The sequence below is a fragment of the Bos grunniens genome, chromosome 7, assembly GCF_055505025.1.
Source record: "Bos grunniens cultivar Pamir isolate PY7600 chromosome 7, Bosgru_T2T1.0, whole genome shotgun sequence".
Taxonomy (NCBI): domain Eukaryota; kingdom Metazoa; phylum Chordata; class Mammalia; order Artiodactyla; family Bovidae; genus Bos; species Bos grunniens.
The window spans coordinates 88,337,955-88,352,209 of NC_141171.1; the positions used below are offsets into that span (position 1 = coordinate 88,337,955).

General features: G+C 38.4%; 1 protein-coding gene across 50 annotated transcripts in view; it reads right to left on the reverse strand.

Annotated features, from left to right (window-relative positions):
* Positions 1-14,255, reverse strand: part of MEF2C (myocyte enhancer factor 2C) — a 179,155-nt gene that overhangs the window by 77,647 nt on the left and 87,253 nt on the right. For all 50 annotated transcript variants that reach the window (XM_086413011.1, XM_086412995.1, XM_086412989.1 and 47 more), the window contains one exon: positions 5,032-5,235. In XM_086413011.1, the coding sequence (XP_086269137.1) occupies positions 5,032-5,235 (204 nt within the window). The remainder of the gene's footprint in view (positions 1-5,031; positions 5,236-14,255) is intronic.

A 14,255-nucleotide genomic window follows, 5' to 3' on the forward strand; every position in this document is an offset into this window, starting at 1 on the left:
TAGTGTGGAACAAGAAATTGGACAATAGCTTCAACAGTGCTTTGATGATAGAGAAAACAGAACATATTAGAGTCCTATATTATAATATAGGAAAGACAATAAACATAAGTTACAGAGCATCTCCAGGATATTTCCAAAAGTATAAACTGGGGCCTGACTTGAATGAGGGATTAATAAAAGCCAAGCAAAGGCTGAGTAAGGAATGTTGAAGACAAAACAAACAGGGGCTTGGAGAAGCTGAAGGATGTAAGCATCTTTAGATGGCTTGAGTATAGGATGGGAACTGGGTGAGGGGGTGGCTGAGGGAAATAACAAAAGGTGAGGCTAGAGAAGAAGAGAATTACAGAGGCTAGATCACACATGACCTTGTGAGCAATCTTGACCAAGAGACCTTGAGGGACCTTGGTTACGTTCGTATCTCCATGCATTCCATGGCACATAGCACATGGCAGGAATTCAGCCAATCTTTGTTCAGTGAATGCATGAAAGAATGAAAATTAAGCAAATGATCAAACATATAAGTGAATGTTCTTTTTCTTTTAGAAAAAGTATGTGTAACATACACATATAAAGCATATATATTTTCATGTATCTATATTTTTATAAGCATAAAATTGAAACCTATTTGGGTTATATAAGGAAAACTCATGTAAAACAGACATATTTTGATATTTTATATCTACTCCTGACTTTTGTAATACAGAATTTGTAAAGTCCAGTTCCACTATTGGCTGAATTTGCTTTTCAACAAAAATTGTTCTTAATTTTTACCAACTATGTAAAGGAAGTTAACTTACTGATAACCTCCAGGAGCACTGAGGAATACTAAAGCGTATTAGCTATTTTAAGGCCTTTGCAGACCCAATTCAGGCCTTAATTATTACTGTGCAAGGAGACATTTTGCTAGAACAGTCTTTAAATCCAAAAACAGGAATCAGGTAACAGAAAATAAAATTTCATGTAAATATCACCTCTCATTCTCCCCTTTCTTTTTGCCCACCTCACTCACATGCTCCCTCTCTCACCCACACACACTCTCTTCTCATCCTTGCACCTCAAAAAGAAAAGCCAGTAATCTTCTCCTGAGACAGCTGTGAATCAGAGGTTCTTTCTGCAGGGATTACATCCATCTTTTTGATTTCCCAGAGAGCGGCACGGGTTCTTATGTTTTATCCCATGGCCACACAGAGTCACTTAGTCACCAGCCCAGACTAGATGAGCAGCTCAAACAGAATTACTGAGTCACTGAGGGGTGAGAGGTTCCCTCCTGGCCAGGTGCTAAGTGATGCTCCCAAGTGGGTTTTGTGGTTAGAAAACATGCGCTGGATATGAGGTAACCTGTCTGGACTTCTGTCTCTCCAAGGATCACCTGGAATGATCTGGTGATCAACGACCTGTCTGAAGTTTTGTTGAACTGTTTAGCTGAAGCCTTCCTTTCAGCAGTTTGTATTACTTTAATGAGATTATTGCTCCTTTGCCCTCTGACTGTTCCCAAGCTAATTTTTGTCTGTTTCATATCCTTAACACGAATGCCTGTCTCCTGGTTCAGAAGTCCTTGAGCGGTGCTGAACGTAAGCCGGTGCCTGCTAAATCCTTGTTGAGTGAAGAAATGGCTCTACAGGCTTACAGCATGTCCCCTGGGACCTGAGATCTTCAGTTCATCCTGAAGTGCTCAGCCCCACGTCTCCTTCCCCAGCATCAACTGTGGGAGTCGGAAGGCAGCCAAGAGAACTCGGAGTGCGCTAGACAGGCACATGAGGATGAAGAAAGCCGTTTCTGAATACCATCAGAGCCTCCACTGAATTTCCACAGCCTCACAAGCTACCATTTTGGGCAAATACCTAGTGTACTTACCATAGAGTTAAATAAGATGGGCTTTCTTCAAAGGAGGCATTTTTAATACAATGATTGTTTTTTTTTCCCTAACCAGTGGATTAAAAACTTAACACATTTACAAAATCTGGCATATTTATATATTGTATCTAAACAGATATTCAAGCTGCATTATAATATAATAATAAAAAAACCCAGATCCCAGTCTGTCTATTAAGTCTTTGTAAGTCTTTGTGTCATTGTAACTGTAGTGCTAATTATCAAGCAAAGACATGATAATTACAAAGAGCTTTTTTGCTAAAAGAAGGAATCTCTTTCAACACCCACGCGCTGCACAATTTCCTATGACCCTGTAACACTACTCTGGTATGGCCCAGAAATTTGTATTTCAGGCTGAATACTGGGAATCGTGTTATTCCTCTCTCTTCACCAATCTTTTTTTTTCTTGTGAGTAAACTGTTTTCAGAGGGTTAAGGGAGAGGGGTAATGGTCCAAATGGGAAATATAAAACTAATGACCCTTCATGAAACATATTATGCTCCTCATTAAACTTTCTCAGTTAAGTGTATTCCATTAATTTAAAATAAATAGGATTTAAAATTTTACCCAGGAGTAGTAAACTATCCTAACTTTCAACTTTGTGTTAGATCTATTCTAAGAATAGATTTCTCAAGTCCCTGATGCATCACAGGTTCTTAGCCTGCAACACAATTTATGTCTTCGTCTTGCAGAGGTCTTCAAACTTCGTGTGTGTAAGAATTACTTTGGGAAACTTATTACAAACACAGCTTCCCACCGAGATCCCTTCTTCTTCACCAAGGATCTCAGGCACACTGACTTCAGTGAAATGCACTTTGAAAAGTACTCTCTGTATTTTTCTGGCACAAACTTTGTCAAGCTTAGGGATCCCACTTTCTCCATCATCTCAGTTATTACTGCAGTGTGGGAAAGCCAAATGGTGAAGCCTGTTGTGATTCAGGTAGTAGAGCAGGCCAGTCTCGAATCATGATAGACTTATATGTGATTTTCAGAGAATCAAAGCATCTCTAGTTTTGATCTAGGAGCCTCAGAATGTCTTTTTGAGAGATTCAGAACTTTAATCTATTGATGTTAAGGGCAACATAATGATGGAATTGCTACTCTATTTTTGCTTTTTAAAGAATTACATTGTACAAAACTTGCAAATTCACTGTCCTCTTTTTTGAGATGAGAAAACTTCACACCTGAGAAGTAGCCAGTCTGTCACCCAGGAAGACTGTGCAAGGCACGGGCTCCAGTGCAAGCCCTTTGACTTTCAACTCAGTGTTCTTCTTATGACCATGAAGAAGTCTGGGTGAGACCCCCATCTGTCCCAGAATATGAAAATCTCTAGAGTATGTGAAGTTTTAACTCTCCTTTAAACCACAGAGTATATTCCTGAGCAAAGCCCATAGAAGATAATTTTATAGATTTTTAAACTCCTAAGAAAACAAATCTAAAAAGTCAAATTTTCACCTAGATTAATACAGTTCAACTCATTTCCCACCATATGAAGGACAGGAGCCGTTCAAGTTTGATGACAAATTCCAATTCAATTTTTTGTTGTTGCTCTGCAATGTTCATTGTAATGATTTTGGTAACGAAGTGGAGTTTTGAGTATAGAGTTCTGTCTTCAGAACTCACGTTTACTGTGTGTGAATGTATACAAGCATGCCTGTGAAAGCACTTTCACATGTGAAAACACTTATGAGGTTTGACAACTGTTAATATTTATGTATTTTCACATTTATATCTGTGCATGAATAAAATGCTATCTGAAATACATACTAGGTAAATTTTATAAATGATCTTAAATTTCAAGATCAAGGCAAGCCCACAATTAAAATCATTGGTCAGTGAAACACTAAATGTGTAGTAATGCAAATCTGAAAGTATCTTAAAATACACATATTAGGTCTACTTATCATCTACTTTTGTTTCTCTGAAATTATTTGCTTAGTCTTATTAGGCAAAAAATCAAAAAAATATTTAAAAACTTTCAAGTAAAAGTAAAGAAATGAGAATTAATCTTAGACAATTATAACAGGTAAAGAGAAGATGGATGTAAGAGGCAGATTAATTTGATCAGGATTAGAACTACATTTTTTCATAATATAGAACCACTTATAGCAATGGCAAGAATAACTTGTATTCTGGTAGACTGATTCTGAATACATACTTCTGAAACATTTATTTTCTCTTAATTGTGGAAAAGCAGTCATAATCAAGGAAACCATGAGGAGAAAGACAGGTGGATAAAATAGATGGGGACATCTTATCTCTGAATAATGGGGATACATACTTCATTATACCTCTTCCCTTTTGATTTAGTATTCATTGCTTACAAAGGGTACTATAAGGCAATAACATTTAAATAGGATACATGTGGGAAACACTTAAAATTGTATGGCAATGTTACTTATGGTAAGAGATAAAAAATATTTTTGAGTTTCAACATGGTGCTTACTTATTTTTGGCACAATGGAACCATGTTTTAAATCTAACTTTGATAAAACACCAAGTGACATTTAGAAATTAATTTTCATCAGATTTCTGATTCCACATGTATCAATAGCGCTATATTAAATTATATGATTTGGGGGAAAAAACACTTCTGGGAGAATAACTGTCTTTACTCTTTCAGCAAGAATACATTAGGATGAATGAATTAGAAGAGACATAAAGTGAAAAACAAATGAAAAGTTACAGTGAGCTCACTTTAATTTTTTTCTTTGACTATGCTGCCAAAGCATATACTTAAAAGAAACCATGAGTACTATATACTTCAGTATATACTTCAAAGAGATCATGAGAAGTCACCTAAAATGTGGGTGAGCTGTCCCCGTAGCCACACATCCCATTTCTGGTGGCCTGACACTGGGGTGGACAAGGACGGCTCAAGAAGGATGAGATTAATAATTTGACAAGATGCCTGATTCCTAGCAAGGAGCAGATTCACGGAGTCCCTACTACCAGGCCACGCTCACTTCGCATTTTGAGATAGAGAGAGAGAGGGTGGAGTAATAACCGGGGCAATAACTCTGGGGACACCTGCGGGCATATAAACATTTTAGGAAAAGGAAGTTGTGCTTGTGTGGAGGCAGGGAAGAGAGGAGGGAAGGGCTGAACCAAGCGGCTCTGCCTAAGTTTGGGGTTCATCAGGCACGCATGCGCGCTCACCTCCACGATGTCTGAGTTCGTCCGGCTCTCGTGCGGCTCGTTGTACTCGGTGTACTTGAGCAGCACCTTGTCCATGTCCGTGCTGGCGTACTGGAACAGCTTGTTGGTGCTGTTGAAAATGATCAGCGCAATCTCACAGTCACACAGCACGCTCAGCTCGTATGCCTTCTTCATCAACCCAAATTTCCTCTTTGTAAACGTCACCTGGAAGAAAGCAAGCAGGCGGGTTTTTTAAAACAGAGAGAAAAAGCGCGCCTTGAAAAACAAAACAGTACTTTTTTCCCTTTGTAACACCAAGTGTGTCGTGATCAGAGCCCTTGGCACGAACGCATTTGGAAAGAAAGCAAAGAGATCTAAAACCAATTTCTGCTTAGAATTGTGATTTCTAGCTTGCTGCTGCAGAGAAGGCAATGGCAACCCACTCCAGTACTCTTGCCTGGAAAATCCCGTGGATGGAGGAGCCTGGTAGGCTGCAGTCCATGGGGTCGCAAAGAGTCGGGCACAACTGAGTGACTTCACTTTCACTCTTCACTTTCGTGCACTGGAGAAGGAAATGGTAACCCACTCCAGTATTCTTGCCTGGAGAATCCCAGGGACGGGGGAGCCTGGTGGGCTGCCATCTATGGTGTTGCACAGAGTTGGACACGACTGAAGCGACTTAGCAGCAGCAGCAACTTGCTGCTGAATACAGAAACTGTAAATGCCAGATTTTGTGTAAGGCGTTATAATGATGGTGACCTGGGAGCTGTTTTGTTGAGCAATGTTAGCATACTTCTTAATTATAAATCTGGAGCTTGTATTTTGGCTACTCGAAGACTGGACATGACATTATGGACATAGTATTTTAGATCTGTGTTTAAAACTTCTCAAAATTGTTTAGTCTCATGCCATTTAACTGAAAACACTTGAAGGGATCCTACTGTACTTTCCGACAGAGTAATATTCTGTTTTCTAGAAATCCAGCAGGGAGTTGGGAAGAGCTTTAGCCATAACACTGTTAGGGTCTTGGTTTCATTCTTCTGTGTCCCTTTCTTGTTCTCCCAAGCCAGAAATTCTATTGTTATCTTTGCCCTTCCCTTCTTTTACTCCAATCTATTACCAAACCCCATAATTCCTTTCCTCAAAATGTTTCTCAGGTTCACGCTTCCTCGTCTTATTTCCCAGGCGTCTTTATCATTCCCGTCTTTATCAGCTTCCTGTCCTAGGCAATCTTCCTGTCTGAAACCACTCCCTCATTTCATCCTAATCTTCAAAACCTCACTCTTGTCACTGCCTCTTCTTCCTGATGAGTCGGCTACAAGAGCTCCTCTGGCTTCAAACACTTCTACCTGCCAATGCTACCAACTACAAACGTGCATTTCACTGTTCCCAATTTCAGTCTTCAGTAAACTCCGCTTTGCCCACCCAAAACCATGAACTTTCTTAAGCATACGTCTGCACACTTCGTGGTCCAGTGCTTCCCAGCAGGTTTTTGGAGAACAGTATTTCTATAAAATTCTCCTAAGACCAAAGTTCAATGGCTCAATACGTGTAGGAAATGAGGCACAGTGGTATCTTAAGGGCTGAGCAACTTTTAAAAACTTCAACCTGCTTTCCAAACTTATTGTTGACAGAATGTTTACTTCTTTGCTTATTTATTTATTTTGAGGAGCACTTGCTGTCATTCTTCAAAACAAGGTCTCTGAAGTATCTACCAAGGGAAATCCTGACTGACTGAATTATTATTATCAAAGGTGAGGCTTTAAAATTTCCCTCCTCATCTTCAAATCCAACTTATCTTGCAGAGGTCAGTTCAGTTTTATCTACTACCTTAGTTCAGTTCAGTTCAGTCGCTCAGTCATGTCCGACTCTTTGCAACCCCATGAACTGCAGGACGCCAGGCCTCCCTGTCCATCACCAAGTCCCGGAGTTCACTCAGACTCACGTCCATCGAGTCAGTGATGCCATCCAGCCATCTCATCCTCTGTCGTCCCCTTCTCCTCCTGCCCCCAATCCCTCCCAGCATCAGAGTCTTTTCCAATGAGTCAACTCTTCGCATGAGGTGGCCAAAGGACTGGAGTTTCAGCTTTAGCATCAGTCCTCAGAACACCCAGGACTGATCTCCTTTAGAATGGACTGGTTGGATCTCCTTGCAGTCCAAGGGACTCTCACGAGTCTTCTCCAACACCACAGTTCAAAAGTATCAATTCTTCGGCACTCAGCTTTCTTCACAGTCCAACTCTCACATCCATACATGACCACTGGAAAAACCATAGCCTTGACTAGACAGACCTTTGTTGGCAAAGTAATGTCTCTGCTTTTGAATATGCTATCTAGATTGGTCATAACTTTCCTTCCAAGGAGTAAGCGTTTTTTAATTTCATGGCTGCAATCACCATCTGCAGTGATTTTGGAGCCCCTAAAATAAAGTCTGACACTGTTTCCACTGTTTCCCCATCTATTTCCCATGCAGTGATGGGACCAGATGCCATGATCTTCGTTTTCTGAATATTGAGCTTTAAGCCAACTTTTTCACTCTTCTCTTTCACTTTCATCAAGAGGCTTTTGAGTGCCTCTTCACTTTCTGCCATAAGGGTGGTGTCATCTGCATATCTGAGGTTATTGATATTTCTCCCGGCAATCTTAATTCCAGCTTGTGTTTCTTCCAGTCCAGCGTTTCTCATGATGTACTCTGCATAGAAGTTAAATAAGCAGGGTGACAATATACAGCCTTAACGTACTCCTTTTCCTATCTGGAAACAGTCTGTTGTTCCATGTCCAGTTCTAACTGTTGCTTCCTGACCTGCATATAGGTTTCTCAAGAGGCAGGTCAGGTGGTCTGGTATTCCCATCTCTTTCAGAATTTTCCACAGTTTATTGTGATCCACACAGTCAAAGGCTTTGGCATAGTCAATAAAGCAGAAATAGATGTTTTTCTGGAACACTCTTGCTTTTTCCATGATCCAGTGGATGTTGGCAATTTGATCTCTGGTTCCTCTGCCTTTTCTAAAACCAGCTTGAACATCTGGAAGTTCGCGGTTCACGTATTGCTGAAGCCTGGCTTGGAGAATTTTGAGCATTATTTTACTAGCATGTGAGATGAGTGCAATTGTGCAGTAGTTTGAGCATTCTTTGGCATTGCCTTTCTTTGGGATTGGAAGGAAAACCGACCTTTTTCATTCCTGTGGCCACTGCTGAGTTTTCCAAATTTGCTGGCATATTGAGTGCAGCAATTTCACAGCCTCATCTTTACCTGCTGCTGCTGCTAAGTCGCTTCAGTTGTGTCCAACTCTGTGCGACCCCATAGACAGCAGCTCACTAGGCTCCTCTATCCCTGGGATTCTCCAGGCAAGAACACTGGAGTGGGTTGCCATTTCCTTCTCCAGTGCATGAAAGTGAAAAGTGAAAGTGAAGTCGCTCAGTCGTGCCCGACTCTTAGCGACCCCATGGACTGCAGCCTACCAGGCTCCTCTGTCTATGGGATTTTCCAGGCAAGAGTACTGGAGTGGGATGCCATTGCCTTCTCCCATCTTTACCTACTTGCTTGTAATTCCTAAAGCTAGAGTCCTACTCCTTATCTGTCTCCAGAAACCCAATGGATGTCCTCCACTCCTGTGTCTATCTACAAGTCTTAGGAATGTCGTACTCCCAAAGCCCAAATTTCATCTTCAACCTCAAATCTGCTCCCCTTCCTGGGTCCCCGATCTCATTGTAAACTCAGCCACCCAAACTACAGACCACCGAGTTGACTGTGAACACCCCCTATCCCACACTCCTAAATAAATGTGTTGACAGGAAGTGTGGACTAGCAGACAGAAAATCTGACTTCCTGGTCTCCTCACTCCCCGCTCCCCCTTTTGTTAATACTTGTTTTACCTATCACCTTTTATTTTTTGTTATAGTTCTGACCTTTTATAACTTGCATGACTTTCCGGGTGATAACTGGCTTAATGTCTGTCTTCCACTACGCTGCACATTCCACAAGAGCATGTACCATTTTTATTTTGTCCACTACTGTACCCCAGTGCCCAGACAGCAGACATATGGGCAATTATCTAAAAAGGAAAAACTATTTTGCTGTTTTTTAGAAATATCAAAGTGATATATGTTACATAAAACTGTGGAGACTTCCCTGGCTGGCTGCCCAGTCGTTAAGACTTTGCCATTTAATGCGGGGGGTGTGGGTTTGATCCCCGGTCAGGGAGGTAAGATCCCACATGTCACAGGGCCAAAAAACCCAAACATAAGACAGAAGCAATACTGTAACACATTCAGTAAAGACTTTAAAAATAGTCCACATCAAAAAATAAAAAAAAAACCCAAAAATCTTTAAAAAAGTTTGAAAAAAAAATACTGTGATAGCTTTCCCCACCAAATTTTCATTAAGCAACTCATAAATGGAACTTTAAAAAGATAAACCTATACTTTAATAATGATTATATTCTGATATCACATCTGCATGGAAGGCAGCATGACAGAAAGAGAAGAACATGGGGTATGGATTCAGGGGATCCTAGATTTTAAGGCAGATCTGCTATTTACTAGTCATGAGAAATTAACTTCTTCAAATTTGATTTTTCTCCGAGTTTGACTTTTCATTTATAAAATGGTGATAGCGCCTACTCTTGGGGTTGCTGAGAGGATTATATAATATAACATATGTACAATATTCAGTTCAGTTAAGCTTTGCATTTAAAGTAGAAGCTCAATAAATCTGTTTTTATCCCTTTCTTGGTTGACTTATAGGAAATGAACTTACAAATATACCTGTCTTAGTGGCTCAGAGTCTACTGATCAAGGTTATTTGAAGATCTTACTACTGTCTTCCTGATAGAAAGATAAAACTGAACTATGGAATCTCCACTGATCATTCTTTGGAAAATACAGCATTTAGGTATTTACCAGCTGACATCAGCTAGTCAAAATCTACTAATATACGTTATTTATGCTTCAACTTGGATAATTTTTCTTTTTAATATCTGCCAATGTCTCACCTTCTATTTTATGTTTATTGATTGGCTTACTAAAAAGTACTTCAAATAAAATACAGCTAGTGTTTTCATATCTGATTATCATACTACTTTAGAAGCTTTTTTTATTCTGGTTCATTCAGATGAGTCATGATTAGGGATGAGCTAAATTAAGACTATCTTTTGGAATGGATAAAAATCATTACTATTAATTAGATTTATACAAAATGTCTTTTAATAATTCTCTAGATGTTTAGTTATGCAGACATACCTGCACATTGGTATTTGTTTAGTGAAATAGGTTACAGAGGCGTTCAGTGCAGAAGGCACTGACCCAAAATACTTTCATATATCTAAAACCACTTTTAATCAGACTTTCATGACCACAAACTGTAGGTGGAATGTCTCAATACAGTATGGTTTCTGTTGTACTCAAACCTCAGAATTTAGCACGTTACAACACTCACCATCAAAGTACATTTCAGCACAGAAATATCATTAAAGCCACTATTTGTGTTTACTTTTAGGTGCTCCTCAACATTTGTGTAACCAAATAGGCTGCTGGATAATGCATACTTATTTAATAATACCTGTCAAAAAAGTCAGTGCATATAGCTTCTTTTCATTAAAACTGCAGACTGAAATGATGATAACTGCATTAAAGCATTCAAGAAAATATCTTCAAAATCTACTCTTAATTGTGCTAAATTTAATTCTGTATTATGTTCATATTCTTCATAGCATACTCAAAATGTATTTTATAATGCTTTTTCTCATTGTTCACAGTTAGATAAAATTGTTTTTCAGCATTAAGCTTTCTTAAGAGAACTGGGATATTACTCTTCATTTAAAATATGCCACTCAATGACAAAGATTGCAATTCAGAGCTTTTACACTTAAATATAATAATGTATTGTAATGATTACATTTTTCATAAGTTAAGAATAGTTCGTAATGGGGACAAGTCCATTTCTACTTCAAAAACATATTCGAACCTTAGGTGACATGGAAAACTGTTTTTACAGTAGTTAGGCAAAGAGATGCTCTTTTCTAGTGTGACATCAATCAAGGTGCAGCAAGAAGAGAATAAAACCAATACTGTTTAAGTGGGCACTGAATTTACATTCAGTTTTCAAAATCAAAGAGACTTCACATGTAACATATATATGGAAAGCAAGACGACTCTGTAAACATTGAGCATTTTATGTTTTTTTCTTTACCTCTTGAAACAGTCCCAAATGTAATACTGATGATGTTTTATTAAGACATTTCAGTATTAAGTTGTATGTTAGCCTTGGGTTTTAAATCCTAGCGTAAGGGCAGGGATCACACATGTCATGCTGACAATTACTCTAGAACTTATTAGGTATGAATCAGGGCTTGAAATTAGAATTTTAAATTGAGAAAAGGCACATTAATTAATTATAGAAGTTTTGACAAACCTTTATTATGAGACTTATTCTAATATTGCAGAGTTGACTGGTTGTCTGAGTTTGCCTCCCCCTGAAGACCCCATGTCTGGCCTCACAAGACTGACCAATAGATACTCAATGAACGAATGGATTTTAGAATGGTGTTTTAAACTCTGAATGTCTCAATGAAATTTTCCACTAAAAGTAGATACTTTTAAAAACTTGTGTTTTTAATATATTATTTTTTTCCTGAGGTAAGAAAAAAATAATTCAAAAAGTTCAGAAAAAAGTGGACTTTATTCCTTGCCCTGATGACTCACCATGAAAGACAGACAAATGTGAAGGCAAAAACTAAATTTTACAATCACAGGAAACAAAAGTAAAGGGGGAGGATCTAAGAGTTCAAATGACTGCATTCAACTGAGCAAAAATTTACTGAACTTTCTAATGAGTTCAGATTTTTAAAGAACATGCGTTTGGCAAAGTATTTGATGAAATTCTCATCACAATACTATAGATTTGAGATTAGATGGTAGCAATTTAGATGGTTTAAATATGAATTAATCAACCAGTGTTAAGTTTAAAGACAGTCTCTTGCAATGGCTATGGAGTTCAGTAACTTTCCTGTCCGAGGCACCATTTTTACCATTGGTATAAAGGAAGATGTACCTGGCATGTTTATCAAATCTGCATACAAGACAAGCCCAGGTGATAACCCAATAGATGGCAGAGTCTCTGTCCATATATAACTCCCTCTACAGATAGCTGATTATGGGAAAAGGTTCTAAAGTTATAGTGTTTCACAGTGGGAATTAATTATCCTAATGATCTCTGTTAGTCAGCACTAACTAATCTTTGGTACTATATTCAGCTCTGAGAATTTTAAGAAGACATTAACGATACCGACAAAATTAGAGCATCTATAGGATGGCAAACAAGTCGACATATGGTCTGAGAATAATTTTGCAGGAGAAATCATTGAAGGAATCTGGAATGTTTAAGCCAGAAATGCCAAACACTTTCCAAGAAGATCTGCAGACTTTGTGGCCATGTGAAGAGGCAGATGAGTTATTCTGTCTTATTCTATAGAGCAGAGTTAGCAAGCACTGCTGAAAATCATCGAGGTTCAACATACAGGGAAACCTAGTGATGAGAACTGTCTAACAGAGGACCTAGCCTCATGAAGTTAAGAAGCAGTTCTTTCCTGAATATGTTCAAGTAGGGCTGCATATCAAGGAAGGTGTAGAAGGCGTTCCTGAATTAAACAAGAAGCTGGATTAGAGATCTTTAAAATATTTATTCCAGATTTTAGATGTTCAGATTCTATGCCTAGGTAGCACAGACCTTCAGGTGAAGGGAAAGTTTAGAGTGAATGAAATATGATTTCCAACAGAATCTATTTCTGCAATTTCATTCTGCAGAATGCTTTATATTTTGGTTACTCAGTCTCGTCAATACATTACCATAATCACTTCTAATTTTCATATTCCAAGAAATAAAACTACATCACTTTCTTTTTGCAGTTAGAAGAGATATAAAAAAGACTCTAAAGAAGTGTAGTGGACAGTATTAAATTATGTATAGCACAGAAAAACAACTGTCCAGATTGATAAAATAACAAATTCACATTGTTAAAATATTTCGAAAGAAGCAGTATCTATACATTGTTACTGAAGCTCTGTGGTGTGGAAGCAAAAACATGGGAACTGAAAATCAAGTCTAAGCTCTGCCATGTACGATCCGTGTGCCCTTGGCCTTGGGGAAATTGTTTAACTTATCAGTCCCCCAGTATCCTCATCTGTAAAATGAAGGTAATAACAGGCATCCTACAGAGTAATGATGAGAGTTAAACTAAGGAACACACAGTGTCAGTGACGTGTTGACTGTGAAACATGATACAAGGTAGATAATATTTTTTTTCTGAAGTGTGAGGCTCAGTCACTTCTTGTTATAAACTGTAAAAGACTGCTCTCCTAAGATCTGCTAGCTTGTTTCACCATCATCATGTTTAAGAGTTTCTCTCTCAACTAAACCTCAAGCTTCACTTGAAGGCTGGAACATCTCCTGTCTGCTCTTGTAAACTGAAGTCCCAGAACAACGCTTCACTCAATATTTGTTGAATGAATGAATGGATAGATGGATGGAATAATTACTCATTTTTTTTGTAATTCAAACTGAATCTCTATGCAAGCCCAAACTATGCTAATAGGAAGTTTGCCACTGAGGGAGAAAATTTCACGTAGTTATTTTTCTTTCTTTTTGTCACATTAGCTTACAGTTTACTGTAAGTATGTTTTTAAACATACATTTGGTAAAAATGAATAGGAGAAAAACTGGATTGGGTCCAGTTTGTGTGGGGGCTTGTTGTGAAATTGGAGCATATATTTTTTATAAGTGTTTTTAGATAAGAGTGTTGACTTTGGTGACTTTTTTCTAAGAAGTTCAAAGACTTTATAAGCTATCTTGCTACATCTGACAGCATCTCTTTGAAGTTATTATTTGGCACAGTTTATCATCCCCATTTCTCAGATGATACTGCAAACAAAGGCATGGATTGCCTTATTCCAGCGTCACAAAACTAGTCCTTGATGAACCAGAAATAGAGCCCTCTTCACACAACATCCATCTTTCTTCCCATTAGTTGGCGTTTCTTCCCTCTTTTAGATAACAGTGTGTTTTAGGGGCTGAAAGACAGCACAGCATGGACCTCGACAGCCACTCATCAAGCATTGTACAACAAGAACTGTCAGCAATTCTGAGCAGCAGAAGAAACAGAGTACTGGCACAACTTATTAATTAGTATAAGGATAGCTTTCTAGGCTAAAGTGGAAAAAAAAAAAAAAACTAAACTAGAATACTAACA